General features: G+C 47.5%; 1 protein-coding gene across 1 annotated transcript in view; it reads left to right on the top strand.

Annotated features, from left to right (window-relative positions):
* Nucleotides 1-11124, top strand: part of ABCC11 (ATP binding cassette subfamily C member 11) — a 69028-nt gene extending 57904 nt beyond the window's left edge. Inside the window, exons 24-29 of the mRNA XM_061134420.1 lie at nucleotides 459-648; nucleotides 2320-2479; nucleotides 7335-7413; nucleotides 7971-8084; nucleotides 10577-10741; nucleotides 10852-11124. Of these exons, the coding sequence (XP_060990403.1) occupies nucleotides 459-648; nucleotides 2320-2479; nucleotides 7335-7413; nucleotides 7971-8084; nucleotides 10577-10741; nucleotides 10852-10944 (801 nt within the window). The 3' untranslated portion in view covers nucleotides 10945-11124. The remainder of the gene's footprint in view (nucleotides 1-458; nucleotides 649-2319; nucleotides 2480-7334; nucleotides 7414-7970; nucleotides 8085-10576; nucleotides 10742-10851) is intronic.
* Nucleotides 11125-15905: the final 4781 nt, after the last annotated feature.

Genomic DNA, 15905 nt, shown 5'->3' with positions numbered 1-15905 from the left:
TGTGATCTTAACATGTCATCTGACCTGTGTGAGCCTCTATTTCCTTGCCTGTGAAATCATTTAAAATTGCCTACCTCTATGTATAGGAATAGAGAGAAATTGTCTGCCCAAGGGCTCTGAGCTCTAAAACACGACCCACAGGAGTAAGTTAACTCTGCTGTCCTGGTTATCATTATTCTGGATTCTGTGTCTGTAGAGCCTCACATGGTAAATTAGAGTTTTCTATGTTAATAACATGGGAACTTACCAATCTGGTTTCACACTCTTTGGGGATAAAATCATGTGCATTTCAGGTGATTGGGGGTGGAATGCTCCTCTGATTACATGGCGGTGGCTCAACCCTGGTTCAAGGGCAGGCTGGGATGGTTCACACACCCAACAGCTAGAGGCCAGTGAGTCAGCAGGGGATGGGCAGAAATGGATAATCATTGATTTCTTTTTCTCTCTTTGAAAACGAGATGTGTGTCCCTGAGGCTCCTTTACACATAGAAGGCGTGAACTGTCCTCATGGGTGGCCACAGAATGGGGAAATCACATTCCAGGATTACCAGATGAAATACAGAGACAACACGCCTATTGTTCTCCATGGCCTCAACCTGACGATTCACGGCCAGGAAGTGGTGGGCATCGTGGGAAGGACAGGCTCTGGTGAGCTCAGCGTCCAGGACATGCCCTGTCTTCAACGTTGGATTTGGGTGTCAGACTTGTCTTCAGACATGTGTTGACTCAGTGACCCTACATAGTTACTGGGGCCTCATTTTGTGCTAGAAGAACAAAATCCATAATCACTGCTGTTGTGGGATTCCAGTGGAGGGGACAGATGTTGACAGGTCATCAAATAAGGAATGGAAAAGATCGCCTTGGTGGTGAAGGCCCTGGGGAAGGAGACGGGTGGTGGTAACAGAGCCACAGAGTTGGGCCCTTGAACTACAGTGGCCTGGACTCTTGAGGCCAATGTTTGAGGAGAGACGGAAGGGTGAACAGGGTGCAGGAACGAGTGCTTCCTGCAGGGGGCGTGCAGGGCTCTGCAAGGGTGAAGACCTGCTTGCCTGGGCTTCCCTGGCGGCTCAGATGGTCAAGAATCTGCCTGCAATGCAGGAGACCCAGGTTCGACCCCTGGATCTGGAAGATCCCCTGGAGATGGAAATGGCAGCCCATTCCAGTGTTCTTGCCTGGAGAATCTCACGGGCAGAGGATCTTGGTGGGCTACAGTCCATGGGATCACAGAGTCGGACAGGACTGAACGACTAACACTTTGGTCTTTCTTCCTTTCCTTCTCCCCTCCTCCCCTAGACCACCTCCTTCTCCACCTGCCTCTCCCTACTTCCTTTCTCCTGGCTGACTTCTTCCCTCTCTTCCTCTCATCACTTTTGGGAGCTCTGACCCAAGGGTATTCACCCCCTTCCACTTTTTGCCTTGATCAGACCCCGGCCTTGGGCACCAGGGGCTGCCTCCTCCAGGTAGCCCCCCAGGATGACCGTAGCCTCCCAAGTCTCTGTCTCCTCAGGCCCCTGCAGGCCTTGTACTGCTGCAAAGTGAAGAGCTCCCAGCTGTGTTCTTTCACGTGCTTTTCCCTTTCCGTTTCTCACCTGCAGCTGGGCTGAGAGGGCTGGGTCTGACGTAGAGCCACTCTCAAACACAGATGGTCCAATTGACTGAATTCATCCAGTAGGTATTTAGCAAGCACCTACTATATGCCAGGCCTGGAAACACAAAGGTGAACAAGACACATGGCTGCCCCTCACATCGACCTTACCTTTTAGAGCAGAGGTTGAAAACTCAGATGCACGTGATGGGCCTGGGGTGTGAGGAAAGGAGGGTGGGGAGGGCAGCGCATTGAACTTGAATACTGTCCCCTCTTAAGGAAGCAGCTATGCTTGGCTCCAGCTGTCTGTTGCCTGAGGGGATATGGGCCCAGTGTCACCCATTTTACTGACTCTCAAGAGAATCATGCAATTTGAGCTTTTATATGCTGGCTCTTTGGATTTTTTTTTTTTTTTAATGCTGGCAAAGAATTTAAAAAGCAGCAATAACACTGTGTGTGTGTGTGTGTGTGTGTGTAAAACAAGACTTGTGTGTGGGCTGGATTTACCCAGGAGCTCCATTCATGCCCTCTGATTGAGGCAGTAAGAGCTGCTCATGGTTTCAGGCACCCCTTGGGGTGGAGACTGGAGACTCCAAGTCTCTTCTGCCCTCTCTGGTTCATGATGACAAGGAGTGGGTCACAGGGAGGGGAGTCTGGGGTGGACACCAGGTTTGACCTGTGCTGCCCCTCCTGCAGACTCAGGAGACAGAGCCCCGCTTATTCTTGCCCTGCAGGGAAGTCCTCCTTGGGGGTGGCTCTTTTCCGCCTGGTAGAACCAGCCAGTGGCCGCATCCTCATCGACGGCGTGGACATCTGCAGCCTTGGCCTAGAGGACCTGCGGTCCAAGTTCTCGGTTATCCCTCAAGATCCAGTCCTGCTGTCAGGGACCATCAGGTGAGCGCTGGGCTGAGGCAGCCTGTGCGGAGGACAGTCTCGCAGCAGGAGTCACTGGGCAGATCCCTAGGGTTGGGCTGCCTCTCGTCACCTGTGGCCAGAGTCCCAATTTTTGGGCCTCTGCTCTCTCCTTGGTGGGAGAAGAGATGTCCCTGAGGAATGAATGAGGCCTGGATACACACAAGAACACTTTGTAATCAAAAGGCCTAAACAAAAGGCCTAATTTTAATTTTTTTATTTTTATTTATTTATTTTTAATTTTAATTTTTAAAAACCCTGATGGGATTGGTCAGATTTCAGATCACTATCAGTGTTTGCTCTGTGGTTGACCACATCTTTCCATGTCTGGATGTGGTTTATTCTCTTCTCTCTCCCACTGGATAAGGCCAACGGGACTGTTTAAGCTGGATGTTTGCCATCCAGGCAGTCCCATCAGTGAGGCAGATAGAACTGGGTCTCTGACCTTCTCTCCACACTTTCTGTTTCCTCTGAAGGCAATCTGGAGATCATCCAGGTTAGGGCTGCTGCTTGATTGTGCTCCTTAGGCATGTGAGAGTCCAAGGTATGGAATCTGCAGAAGGATGAGGCATGAAAATGCAGCTGGATGCCTCATATACAGGGCATTTATCTTAGAGGCAAGAGGATAGACTAACCACAGAGCTTTAGTTATCCATTTATTTATTTACCCATCATTCATTCATTCCTTCATTCATCTACTTAACCTGCCTTTTCTGAGCCTCTGCCAGGTCCAGACATTGTGCCAGGGACTGGGGACACTTGGATGGATGATCAGTGCCCTTACTCCCCTCAGAAGTTCACATTCAAGGGTGAGGGGAGTTGTAGACGTGTAAGATCTGTCAAGTTATAATATTAATACAAGGATGTAATTTGCTAGATCAGAGATATGAACCAACTAAGGGAACCTAGGAGTAAGACAAATAACTCTGCCTAGGGGAACTCAGAAAGCCTTCCCAGAGAAGTGGGGGAGGCCTTTGAGTAGGGTCTTGAAGGTTAAGTAGAAGACTGCATGGCAGAAAAAGGGAGGAAAGTCTTTCCAAGGAGAGTGCATACTATGTGCACAGAGAGTTTTGTACCGATTGTGTTGTTTTAGAGGAATGAGATAAAATTTAGTGATGAATTTCTGTGTTAAGGTAGAAGTTGGCCAGAATCTATCATGCCTTGATATAGGAGTAGTAGAAATATGAATTAACATTTATTGAGCATTTAAATGTGCCAGCCCTATGCTTTAATATTCTGTCATTGTAGTGTCAGAGCAACTCTGTGAGGTGGGCACTATTATTTTCTAAAAAATGAACTTAGGAAAGTGACTTATTGAAGGAGACACACACATAAATGGTAAAGATGAGATACAACTCCAGGTAGTTCAACGCCCTAACGAGTGATAGTACCTCCCCTCCCCCGACCACTGCTTGCAGCAGAAAGTATGGACCGGCGTACAGGAGATCTGGGTTCCTTACCTTTTGAGGTTCTGTCTAACCCTGAGTACCTTGATTCCAGCCTGTCTCTCTAACTTGTGGTATGAGCTTGAACAAGCCATACCGCTGATAAGCCATAATTTTCTCATCAATTAAAGAGATATATCTGTCTCATGAGGAAGAGGCTGTCAATGATCGTATCTGTGAAAATGCTTTGGAAACTATCAAATACCATGCAAATAGGTCTTTCTACCTTCTGCTTCTTCAATCTAGCTGTACACACAAAATGTGTGTTGAACTGGGGAAAGAAAAAGCAGTGGTTAAGAAAGGTTTCAATTGGGACTGAGTGGTTGCATAACAAGGATGTGTTTATTATGTTTCCTATGCCAAGGGCCAGGCAAACCTTAATGGGTATAAAGTCCAATTAGATCCAAATATGATGTTAGTTGCCTGGATGATCAGTTAGGATTCCTTCTCTGCAAGAGACATAAAAAACAACCGTACCACAATGAGATACCACCTTATACCTACTAGACTAGCAATAATAGGAAAAGAAAAAGGAACATAACAAGTGTTGGTAAGAATGTTGAGAAATTGGAACCCTCATGAACTATTGGTGGGAATGTAAAATAGCACAGCCACTGTGGAAAACAATTTGGCAGCAAGAGAGTTCCAGAAAAACAGCTATTTCTGCTTTATTGACTATCTGAAAGCCTTTGACTGTGTGGATCACAATAAACTGTGGAAAATTCTGGAAGAGATGGGAATACCAGACCACCTGACCTGCCTCTTGAGAAACCTGTATGCAGGTCAGGAAGCAACAGTTAGAACCGGACATGGAATAACAGACTGGTTCCAAATAGGAAAAGGAGTACGTCAAGGCTGTATATTGTCACCCTGCTTATTTAACTTCTATGCAGAGTACATCATGAGAAATGCTGGGCTGGAGGAAGCACAAGCTGGAATCAAGATTGCTGGGAGAAATATCAATAACCTCAGATATGCAGATGTCACCACCCTTATTGCAGACAGTGAAGAAGAATTAAAGAGCCTCTTGATGAAAGTGAAAGATGAGAGTGAAAAAGTTGGCTGAAAGCTCAACATTCAGAAACCTAAAATCATGGCATCCAGTCCCATCACTTCATGGCAAATAGATGGGGAAACAGTGGAAACAGTGGCTGACTTTATTTTTCTGGGCTCCAAAATCACTGCAGATGGTAACTGCAGCCATGAAATTAAAACATGCTTACTCCTTGAAAGGAAAGTTATAACCAACTTAGACAGCATATTAAAAAAAAAAAGCAGAGACATTACTTTGTCAACAAAGGTCCATCTAGTCAAGGCTATGGTTTCTCCAGTGGTCATGTATGGATGTGCGAGTTGGACTATAAAGAAAGCCGAGCGCCGAAGAATTGCTGCTTTTGAACTGTGGTGTTGGAGAAGATTCTTGAGAGTCCCTTGGACTGCAAGGAGATCCAACCAGTCCATCCTAAAGGAAATCAGTCCTGGGTGTTCATTGGAAGGACTGATGTTGAAGCTGAAACTCCAATACTTTGGCTACCTGATGCAGAGAGCTGACTCATTTGAAAAGGCCCTAATGCTGGGAAAGATTAAGGGCAGGAGGAGAAGGGGACAACAGAGGATGAGATGGTTGGAATCACCAACTCAATGGACATGGGTTTGGGTGGACTCCGGGAGTTGGTGATGGACAGGGAGGCCTGGGGTGCTGTGGTTCATGGGGTCGCAAAGAGTCAGACACGACTGAGCAACTGAACTGACTGAATTGAACTGAACTGAATTGACAAGAGTTAAATGTAGAATTATCATATGATCCACCAAATCATATGAAATAATTAAATTTGAAATAATTAAATTTTAAGAATCAAATCTACAGATTTGAAAGAATTATCACAAAATTGAAAGCAGGGCTTAACAGATATTTGTATACCAGTGCTTATGACCTTATTTAGAATAGCCAAAAGGTAGAAACAATCCAAATGTCCATTGACAGATGAGTGGATAAACAAAATGTGATCTATACAAACTGTGGTATATTATTCAATTAGAAACAAATGAAAAATTGATATATGATACAACATGGATGGATCTTGGAAGCATTATGCTAAGTGAAGTAAGCCAGATGCAGGATGCTTCCGTTATGTCCTACCCTTTGTGACCCCATGGACTGTAGCCCGCCAGGCTCCTCTGTCCATGGGATTCTCCAGGCAAGAATACTGGAGTGGGTTGCCATGCCCTCCTCCAGGGGATCTTTCCCAACCCGTGGGATTGAATTGAGTCTTTTATGTCTACCTGTATTGGCAGGTGGGTTCTTTACCACTAATGCCACCTGGGAAGCTCCAAATATTGTATATTTCCACTTAAGTGAGATACCAGGAATAGGCAAATTTGTAGAAACAGAAAGTAGAAAAGAGATTACCAGGAGGAAGGGGAGGGAGAACATTTAATCAGCAGAGTTTTTATTGGTGTTGATGAGTTTTAGTGGATTGTTACATGACATTGTAAATGTATTGAACACCACTGAATTCTACAATTACAGTTAAAGTGATAAATATTATGTTGTGTATATGCTAACACACACAGAGACGCGCACACACACCCCAGATGGCTTAAGCTAAAAGAACCTCTGGGATCACAAGACAGGAAGGCCAAGGTTGACTCAAAGGACCAATATCCCCTTCAGTCTGCCTCAGCTTCATCCTTGGGCTCCGCTGTGGGCCGTGGGGCCTCCATGTCTCCTCTTTCCAAGTCAAGATGGTGTTGGCCTCACTTGTTCAGTTGGTGAGAAAGTACAAGCCCCTTTTCTGGTGATTGTTGTCCAAGTCCTGAGATACACTCTGATTGCTTACCTTCCCCACCCTTCAGCCAATTGCTGCAGCCAGGGGTTACCACCTTCTGGCTTGCTTACACCCAAGTCTTTGCTCCGCCCTGAGCTGGTGGTAGAGCCCCACCTGGACCACACAGGCTTGATGGCTAGGAAGGAGGTGGCCCCCAAACAAGACCTGAGAGCTGCTGCCTGCAGAAGGAAGGGGTACTGGCAAGGCACAAGGAAGCCCACTTGTGGGAGTTTGATGAGTTTCTCTGGATCCAATAATCCAGCTCTAACCATCCTGACTACCCTGGTGGCTTAAGCCTGCCTGCAATGCAATACACCTGGGTCCAATCCCTGGCTCCGGAAGATCCCCTGAAGAAGGAAATGGCAACCTACTCCAGTATTCTAGACTGGAAATTCCATGGACAGAGGAGCCTGGTGGGCTTACAGGCCATGGGGTCCCAAAGAGCTGGACATGACTGAGCGAGTTTCACTTACACAACCATCCTCAGTCACGTGCTCTGTGGGGTGCGGACGACTCAACGGGCAAGTGTGCTTCTTGAACACTTCTCTTCCTCTCCCGAGACAGGTTCAACCTGGACCCCTTTGACCGCTGCACAGATGAGCAGATCTGGGATGCCTTGGAGAGGACGTTCCTGAACAAGATGGTGAGTAAGTGCGAGGCTGAATTCTCGGTCCTGCTGGTCCTCGGGGCTCCTCTGGTGCGGTATGCCAGGTGCTGTGTGGATTAAATCATCTCACGGGGATGAGGTGGTTTGAGATCCCTAGATAAAGCCTGATGATGCCAGTAGTAAGCCAGGCAGGTACCAGCTCAGGGCAAGCGGGTACAGCTTTGTTGTTCTGGTGCTTACTCTCAGGAGAGACTCAGATGGGACAAGTGCTGTGTAGGTAGTGATGAGAACTGCAGACACCGCAGTGGGTGGCCAGCCAGGGCCTCTGTAGAGATGCACATTTGACAGAGCAAATGCTGAGGGGGCAGCTGGGCACCGATCTTTGAGAGAACATTCCAGGTATAAAAACTAGCAGGTGCAAAGACCTTGTGAGGGGAACTGGATGGGCAGAGCTGGGGATGAGAAAGGCCAGTGTCTGGAGTGTAGAGACAGGGGCAGGGAGGGAGTGCCATGACAGGACAGGAGAGGAACGAGGGGGTCAGTTTTAGAACTCATCCCACAGTGGCCCACGGGCGTCTTCCTCCATATCACAGATCTCAAAGTTGCCGCAAGGCCTGCAAGCAGAAGTTGTGGAAAATGGCTCGAACTTCTCCGTGGGGGAGCGGCAGCTGCTCTGCATTGCCCGGGCCCTCCTCCGTAGCTCCAAGGTGAGAGCTGGGGGCACGTGAGGGGTCTGGGGGATGCTCGGCTTGGGAAACACACCGCTGTCTCTCCCCCAGGCACGTGGGACTCTGGGCGCCGCCCTGGGTTCTGTCCACAAATCCGCAAAGGGCTTGATGGTCACTTTCTGCCATTCTGGGCACCCCTGCCTGTAGAAGGGGGGGGCCTCTCTGCCCAGGTGCTCTGCACCCTGGCACCCCAACCTAGACTTGAAACGTCCCTGCCACAACCAAGCCCCAGTGCACTCCTCCTGCACAAAGCCACAAGGCTAGAGATACAGTCACTCAAAGTCGCCTACTGTGCTTTCCTGTTAAAACTTGGTGCAGGATATTCCCTCATCTTTATTAGATTTGAGAATCAGATGATACCTGTTCAGGAGCAAAATAACATTTTTTTTTTTAAGTTTCATCCAACAGTGTTTCTTCAGTTCAGTTCAGTTCAGTCTGACTCTGTGACCCCATGGACTGCAGCATGCCAGGCCTCCCTGTCCATCACCAACTTCCGGAGTTTACTCAAGCTCATCTCCATTGAGTCAGTGATGCCATCCAACCATCTCATCCTCTGTCATCCCCTTCTCCTCCCACCTTCAATCTTTCCCAGCATCAGGGTCTTTTCCAATGAGTTAACTCTTCACATCAGATGGCCAAAGTATTGGAGTTTCAGCTTCAACATCAGTCCTTCCAATGAACACCCAGGACTGATTTCCTTTAGGATGGACTGGTTGGATCTCCTTGCAGTCCAAGGGACTCTCAAGAGCCTTCTCCAACACCACAGTTCAAAAGCATCAATTCTTCAGCACTCAGCTTTCTTTATAGTGCAACTCTCACATCTGTACATGATTACTGGAAAAACCATACATAACCTTGACTAGATAGACCTTTGTTAGCTTAAAATTTTCCAAATATTGCAGGTACTACAGGGGCTACTTAGGAGCCATCTTTCCCTCACAGGTGAGGCTATATACACACATACATACACACACCTCCACACTCACACATGTGTACGTACTTGCACACACACGCACATGCAATACACGACATGGTCAGTTAAAGAGCAGTGCAAAAATTGTTGGTGCGACAGGCAGAGCTGTGGGGAAGAGCAGACAGAGCTCGACGGGCCTGGAGCAGGGAGGTTTCAGAGGAGGGACTTTCCCCTCTTGCTAAGAGAGAGGGGTGACAGGACTGGAAATGTGTAGGTAGCGTTTTCTGAACCTCTCGGTTCCTTATGTCGGTTACTTAGCCACTTGGTGTGAAGGCTGCTTTCTCTAGATTGTTTTCTAAGTTTGTGTCATCACTTTATGATTGTTGTCATATCTCTGTACCACCTATCCCGTGATTTACTTGTGATGCCCCGTGCAGGAGCAAAAATCACACTTTCTATGCCAATTAAATTCTTCCAATGCATTTTTTTAAAAAACTTTTAAATTTTGTGTTGGGGTATAGCTGATTAACAATGTTATGATAGTTTCAGGAGAAGAGCAAAGGGATTCAACCATACGTATACATATATCCATTCTCCCCCAAACCCCCCTCCCATCCAGGCTCATAACATTGAGCAGAGTTCCTTTTGCTACACAATAGGACCTTGTTGTTTATCCATTTTAAATATAGCCATGTGTACATGTCCATCCCCAACCCTCTAACTATCCCTTCTCCCCTTTCTTCCTCCCCCTGAAACCAAAAGTTTGTTCTCTAAGTCCGCTAGTGTCTTTCTGTTCTGCAAGTTCTTTTGTATCATTTCTTTTTAGATTCCACATATAAGGGATGTCATATGTCTCCTTCTCTGTCTTACTTCACTCAGTATGACAATGCCTAGGGCCATCCATGTTGCAGCAAATGGCATCTGATGTATATTGTTAATGAAAGAAATACAAACATGTTAAAGTACAAAGTGCATTTACCCACATACTAGCTACACCATCTCTTCTGCCACCTAGGATGTGTGCTTGCCTGTCCTGAGAGGAACATTGCTCCACCTTAATTCAGACAAATAGGAAGGCAGTTCATAAGACAGGAAGTTGCCACTGGCACATTTTCACTTTCAAGAACTTAATTTTCTGGTCACTAAAGAAGGCGTCCCTGGTAGTTCAGATTGTAAAGAATCTGCCTGCAATGCAGGAGACTTGGGTTCTATCCCTGGGTTGGGAAGATCCCCTGGAGAAGGAAATGGCAACCCACTCCAGTATTCTTGCCTGGAGAATCCCATGGACAGAGGAGCCTGACGGGCTGCAGTCCATGGAGTCGCAAAGAGTCAGACACAACTAAGCTACTAACAGACACGAAGTATAGTTAGTTCTTGGTTGAGACTTAACATTCTCTTCATAATGTGATGGATAACTTAGAGCTCCAAGTGGGTTTTGAACCGAGTCCAAAGATCTCTTTTTCCAGCTGAGGTACTAGGCAGATTAGCGGTCACCCCAGGACTAGACCCAGGGTTGAGTCTGAGGAAGCTGCCTTCACCCCTGTTTCTTATCCACCAGATCATCCTTATTGATGAGGCCACAGCCTCCCTTGACTTGGAGACGGATGTCCTCATCCAACACACAATCCGTGAAAGTTTCCGGGGCTGCACAGTGCTAATCATCGCACACCGTGTCACCACCATCCTCAACTGCGACCGCATCCTGGTCATGGGCAACGGGAAGGTGAGGGGACACCCCCAGGCTGCTGGGAGGATGGCGCCCAGGCCTTCGGATCCCTCAGGACCAAGCTCAGCTGCACCCCGCTTCCCTCCCCTTCTCTCTCCGCCTCCCAGGTGGTGGAGTTTGACAAGCCTGAGGTCCTGCAGAAGAAGCCGGGGTCCATGTTCGCAGCCCTGCTGGCAACAGCCAGTACTTCGATGAGCTGAGGAGGAGGGACTGCGTGGAGGCGGGTGTGGCTGAGCCGGCCATGGTGCAGTAGTTGGAGCCGGTGGGGAGACTGCAGCTTGCAGTCTCCTCTGCAGAGATGGCTGCTTCTCCACAAAGCAGGGCTGGAACGTTCTCGAAGTGCTGGTGATGGGTGGGAAAAGGACATTGAGGGAGCACAGCCTGGAGTAGGGCCCTTGCTGGCTCCCCTGGAGACCATGTAGGAATTTCATAATAATAGTAAAGTTTATTACAATTTTATGATTGGTGTTAAAAGTGTTGTAAGTGGTATAGTGATTTTGTAAAAAAGAAAAAAAAAAAAGAAAAATGAAAATTCATACTCTCAGTTCTGCTTTCTCTGTGAGCTGGTACTCATTCAGCTACAGGGAACAGAAACGTTCTTAAGCTTTCTGGTAAAAGGGACGTTATTAGCTCATGTAATGGAAAGTTGCAGAAAAAGCTCTGGGTTGAGTGCCATTATCAAAAGGACGTCTGCCGTGCGGGCTCTGCCTTTCTTCACTCAGCCTCACTTTGGTTTGTTGACTTCACTCTCTGGCCTTCTCTCCTCATGGCACAGCATGGCTGCCAGCACCTCGAGGTTCACATTCCACCAGCTCCATACTCCCGGTCCTTTCTCCAGGGATTCCAGCAAAACTCCAGGGCTAAATCTCACTGGGCCAGCTTGAATCCTGTGTTCAGCCCTGAACGAGCTGCATGTTAGGCTGCTGGAATGCAGTGAGGGGCAGGGCCCAAACTATATGCCCGCACCCGGGCCTGGGGATGGGATCAGCTACCCTGAATCACATAAACGGAGAATGGAGAGGATTGTTTCCCCAAAATAAAATTGGGGTGTTATTACTATATTAGGAAAGAGTGGGCAGCCCCCAAACAGTAGCTGTCTACCATGTGCTTGTTTACTAATTGGAGCATAGATAGGTGAAATAAAGAGTTATCTTATTATTAATACATATGCCAACTGGAAATAAGATCATTTGTGACCTCTGCACCCCTAATGGTTATAGATATATATAAATAGAAAAGGTAATTATTTTCAGTTTACTTCTAGGGAGACCTCATTGTTCGAGGAGAATATGTTTCAAAGTACTTTCCTTTTGTTTTCAGATTAGATTTTGCCCTAAGAAAGATCAGTTCAGTAAATGAGGATTTCTTACTCTGTTGCACTGGGGTGGATGCTGGGGATGTAATGATGTCCCCGACCTCGTGGAATTTGCCCGCCAGAGAGTAAGTAGTGAGTGAAAGTCACTCAGTAGTGTCTGACTCTTTGTGATCCCATGGACTATACAGTCCATAGAATTCTCCAGGCCAGAATACTGGAGTGGGGTAGCGGTTCCCTTCTTCAGGGAAATCTGCTTAACCCAGGAATCGAACACAGGTCTCCCACGTTGCAGATGGATTCTTTACCAGCTGAGCCACCAGGGAAGCCCTCCCAGAGATAAAGTAGTAAGCAAGGAAACAGGAGGCTCTAAAAGCAAGTGACAGGAGGCAAGGGCAGGATTCAGGAGATGGAGGCAGTCGGAGCAAGCTTCTTGGCGGAAGCGATGAGACCAGAAAAATGGACAAAGGTTTGCTCAGATGAAGGGGACTAGGGTAAGGAAGACTGTGCCAGGCGGAGAGGAAAGCAAGCAAACCCCTGTGGGAATGAACTGTGGCAGGGCTGATTCAATCGCTGGACCCGGAGCTGGTGCCACGTGCGCATCGCCTCTGAGCCGCCTGGTTCTTCGGCAAAACCCGCTTCTCTCCTGAGAGTGTTTCCCAGGTGGACGTCTTCTCTCTCTTAAAAACCCTTTTGTTCAGTGGGTCCTCTTCCCCTCCATCCTTGCTTTTTCCTCCCGGGGCCCTGAAGAGCGGCCGCTCCTGCTCCCAGCCTGGCACAACTCTGCAGGGTCGCAGAGCTGCTCGTCGGCAGGCTGAGGATCGCTCTCCTCGCCCGGCGCCGCCGTCTCCCAGAGCTGCCGCGGGGCAGCTGCCTGGGGCACGTGTGGGATGGCGCTCCACATACTCAGTGCTGCGGCCCCGTGCCCGACTCCCGGGTCCTTCCCCAGGTCAAAGCTAGCTGCCTGTTTTCCTTCCGTTGGCCAGCAGATGGCAGGCTCTCCCCAAAAATGCGGGGACGGTCCCGCGGGTTCCAGGTCTAGAGCCCCTGAGACCTACTGTTGACCCCTTGGTCAGAGGACAAGAACCAGACAAGTTTCCACTTGGTCTTCAGGGCCTCCTCTCACCTCTCTTCACAGCAGCTTCTCTTCAGGGCGGGTTCTCAGCCTTCCCAGCACACTGGAGTCACCCAAGGTGCTTAAAATATCCTGATGGAGGTCCACCCCTAGGTGTTTTGATTTCATTGGTTTGAGGTAGAGAGTGTACATTGGGATTTTTAAAGCGGTAAGTGAATCTAATATGCGGCGGAAATTGAGACCCATTGGCTCCAAACAACAATAAAGCAAAACTGTTTGAAAAACTAATATATGATGTTCTGTTTTTTTTTTTTTTTAAAAAAACACAATATTGGTAATATTTTATTCCTTAAGTTGAATGATGAATATGAGTTTGTTTTCTTTAATTCTTTATATATTTGGGGGCTATCTGAACTATATTGTAATATAATTTTAAAAATTGAAAAAAAATTTAAAAAAAGATTTTGGCTGCACTGGGTCTTCGTTGCAGCACACAGGCTTCTCTAGTTGCAATGCATGGACTTAGTTGCTCCATGGTATGTGGGATTTTAGTTCCCTGACCAGGGATCGAACCCACATTCTCTGCATTGAAAGGTGAATTCTTAATTATTGGACCACCAGGGAAGTCCCCCCCAAAACTGATATTTCAAAAATAACCAAAAAAAAAAAAAAAAAACCAAAAAAAACAAAAATAACCTAAAAATAATTATCATGAGAGAATGTACTGCTACTTCCTTATATTTACTTAGTGCTGTGCTTAGGCACTCAGTCGTGTCTGACTCTTTGCTACTCCATGGACTGTAGCCCTCCAGGCTCCTCGGTCCATGGGATTCTCCAGGCAAGAGTACTGGAGTGGGTTGCCATGCCCTCCTCCAGGGGATCTTCCCAACCCAGGGATCTAACCCAGGTCTCCCGCGTTGCGGGCAGATTCTTTACCATCTGAGTCACTAGGGAAGCCTGTATTTTCTTAATGGTTTGCCATTATTTGTATTTTCAGTTACCTTCCTATGGGGATGGGAGAGTATTTTTAGTGTTCAGGGATCTAAAGGCCTCCATCTACCCTCAGGGCCTAGGCCCCCTCCTGGTTGAGTGCTGTGGACAGACTTCAGCACAAACTATGTGATGTGGATGTGGTCACAGAAACAATAAGCAGATGTACAGATCAAAGGAGACACTGGTCCGCCTGGCCCTGCCCTGCCCTCTGTCTCTAGCTCTGGACACTATTTTAAGAGAAATACAGCTAAATGGAGACTCTTTGAAGGGTGACCGCTAGGTGACCTGAGCTATGTTGTGAGAGGCACCAGGAAGGAAGAGGGAGTCTTCACTTTCCCTAAGGGCTTCCTCTAGAAACAGCTCCAGAGGGCAGCCCCAGGTCCCCAGGAACAAGCATTCTTCAACTGGAAAGGTCGGGCTAGGAGCTCCCCCTGGCTGGAAGCCTTTTCTGATTCAGACAGTTCTCCCCGGTGTAGGGCAAGGGGCACTGCTGATATTTCCAGGCTCAGAGAGGGTTCCCACAAGACTGAGTGTGGGCAGGGATTCTGTGTGCATGGGAAATCAGATTGGATAACTTCTAGGGTGTATATAACTCTGGGATGCAATGGTGAACATGATAATGCCAATGGCAGGAGTTCTTTAGCCTGTAGGGCTAAAGCAAACCTTGCCAGGGCCGCTACCCCGACACACTTTCTGGTTCAGGAGGTCTGGGTGGGGCTCGAGAATTTGCCTTTCTAACAAGTTCCCAGATGTTGCTGATGCCAGACCCTGTACCATACTCAGAATTCAGGGGTTAGCAAGATGACTTTATCATGTATGGGCTAGACTGCAAAGGTCCAAACCTTTGTTCTAATGTGTTCTCCAAAGTTTCCCCAAAGTTCATTTCTGGGGCACTTTTATTTCTATGACCTTTTTTGGTTCAGACTCCAGAGTCATCCACTTGGACCATGCAGACACTCGTTTCCTCCATCACACAGACTCAGAAGGAGAAGTCAGCACTTTCTCTTAATTTCCTTATTCCCTCTGTACCTATGAAAGTGACAGTGATAGTCGCTCAGTGATACAGAGGACTTCAGTGAAGTCTGGGCCGGGGGGGCGTTTCTGTGCTCGTTCACTTCACACTGCTCACCGCACCCTCTGAGTCCTCTCTGCCTCCACTTCCCGAGCCCTAAACCGTGCCACTCAGAGCTGTTCATCTCTCTCTGTTGATGACTTTTCCTGCCGGGCGAGTCATCAGGGCCGTATAGTTTACCTTAAGAGACCGGTCAAGGCAGTTCTTTAAACAAACAAGCCGACAAAAACCAGTTTCCACCAGCTGTTAAGACAGTAACATTTCACCCTCATTAGCCTAAGTGTCGTAATCTATCCAACTCAGTGGAATCCAACTGCGGCAGAGTCAGAAGCAGCTTCAGACATTGTCAGTTCAGATGTTCTTAGCCTGTAGTCCATGGACTGCTTAGCTAGATTCCGGGGAGCCATCAATTTGAATGGGAAAAGAAATGGTTTTGTTTTTGTTTTTACGAACAGAAATTTCCATTGATTATGAATGAGACAACAAACTATAATAGTATTAGTACTACCCATGACTTTGTCCTCAATAGAAATCATCAGTATTCTCAAATCTCACTTCAGTTGTTTTAGATGTCTCAAAATATCATTTATTTTATTTTATTATGTATTTATTTAGCTGTGCTGGGTCTTAGTTGCGGCACATGGGATCTTAGTTGCAGCATGTGGGATCTCGTTCCCTGACCAGGGATCGAACCCCGCCCCCTGCACTG

This window comes from Dama dama, chromosome 4, assembly GCF_033118175.1.
Source record: "Dama dama isolate Ldn47 chromosome 4, ASM3311817v1, whole genome shotgun sequence".
Taxonomy (NCBI): domain Eukaryota; kingdom Metazoa; phylum Chordata; class Mammalia; order Artiodactyla; family Cervidae; genus Dama; species Dama dama.
The sequence above is the reverse complement of the archived record's forward strand: the minus strand, read 5'-3'. Positions and strand labels throughout refer to the sequence as shown.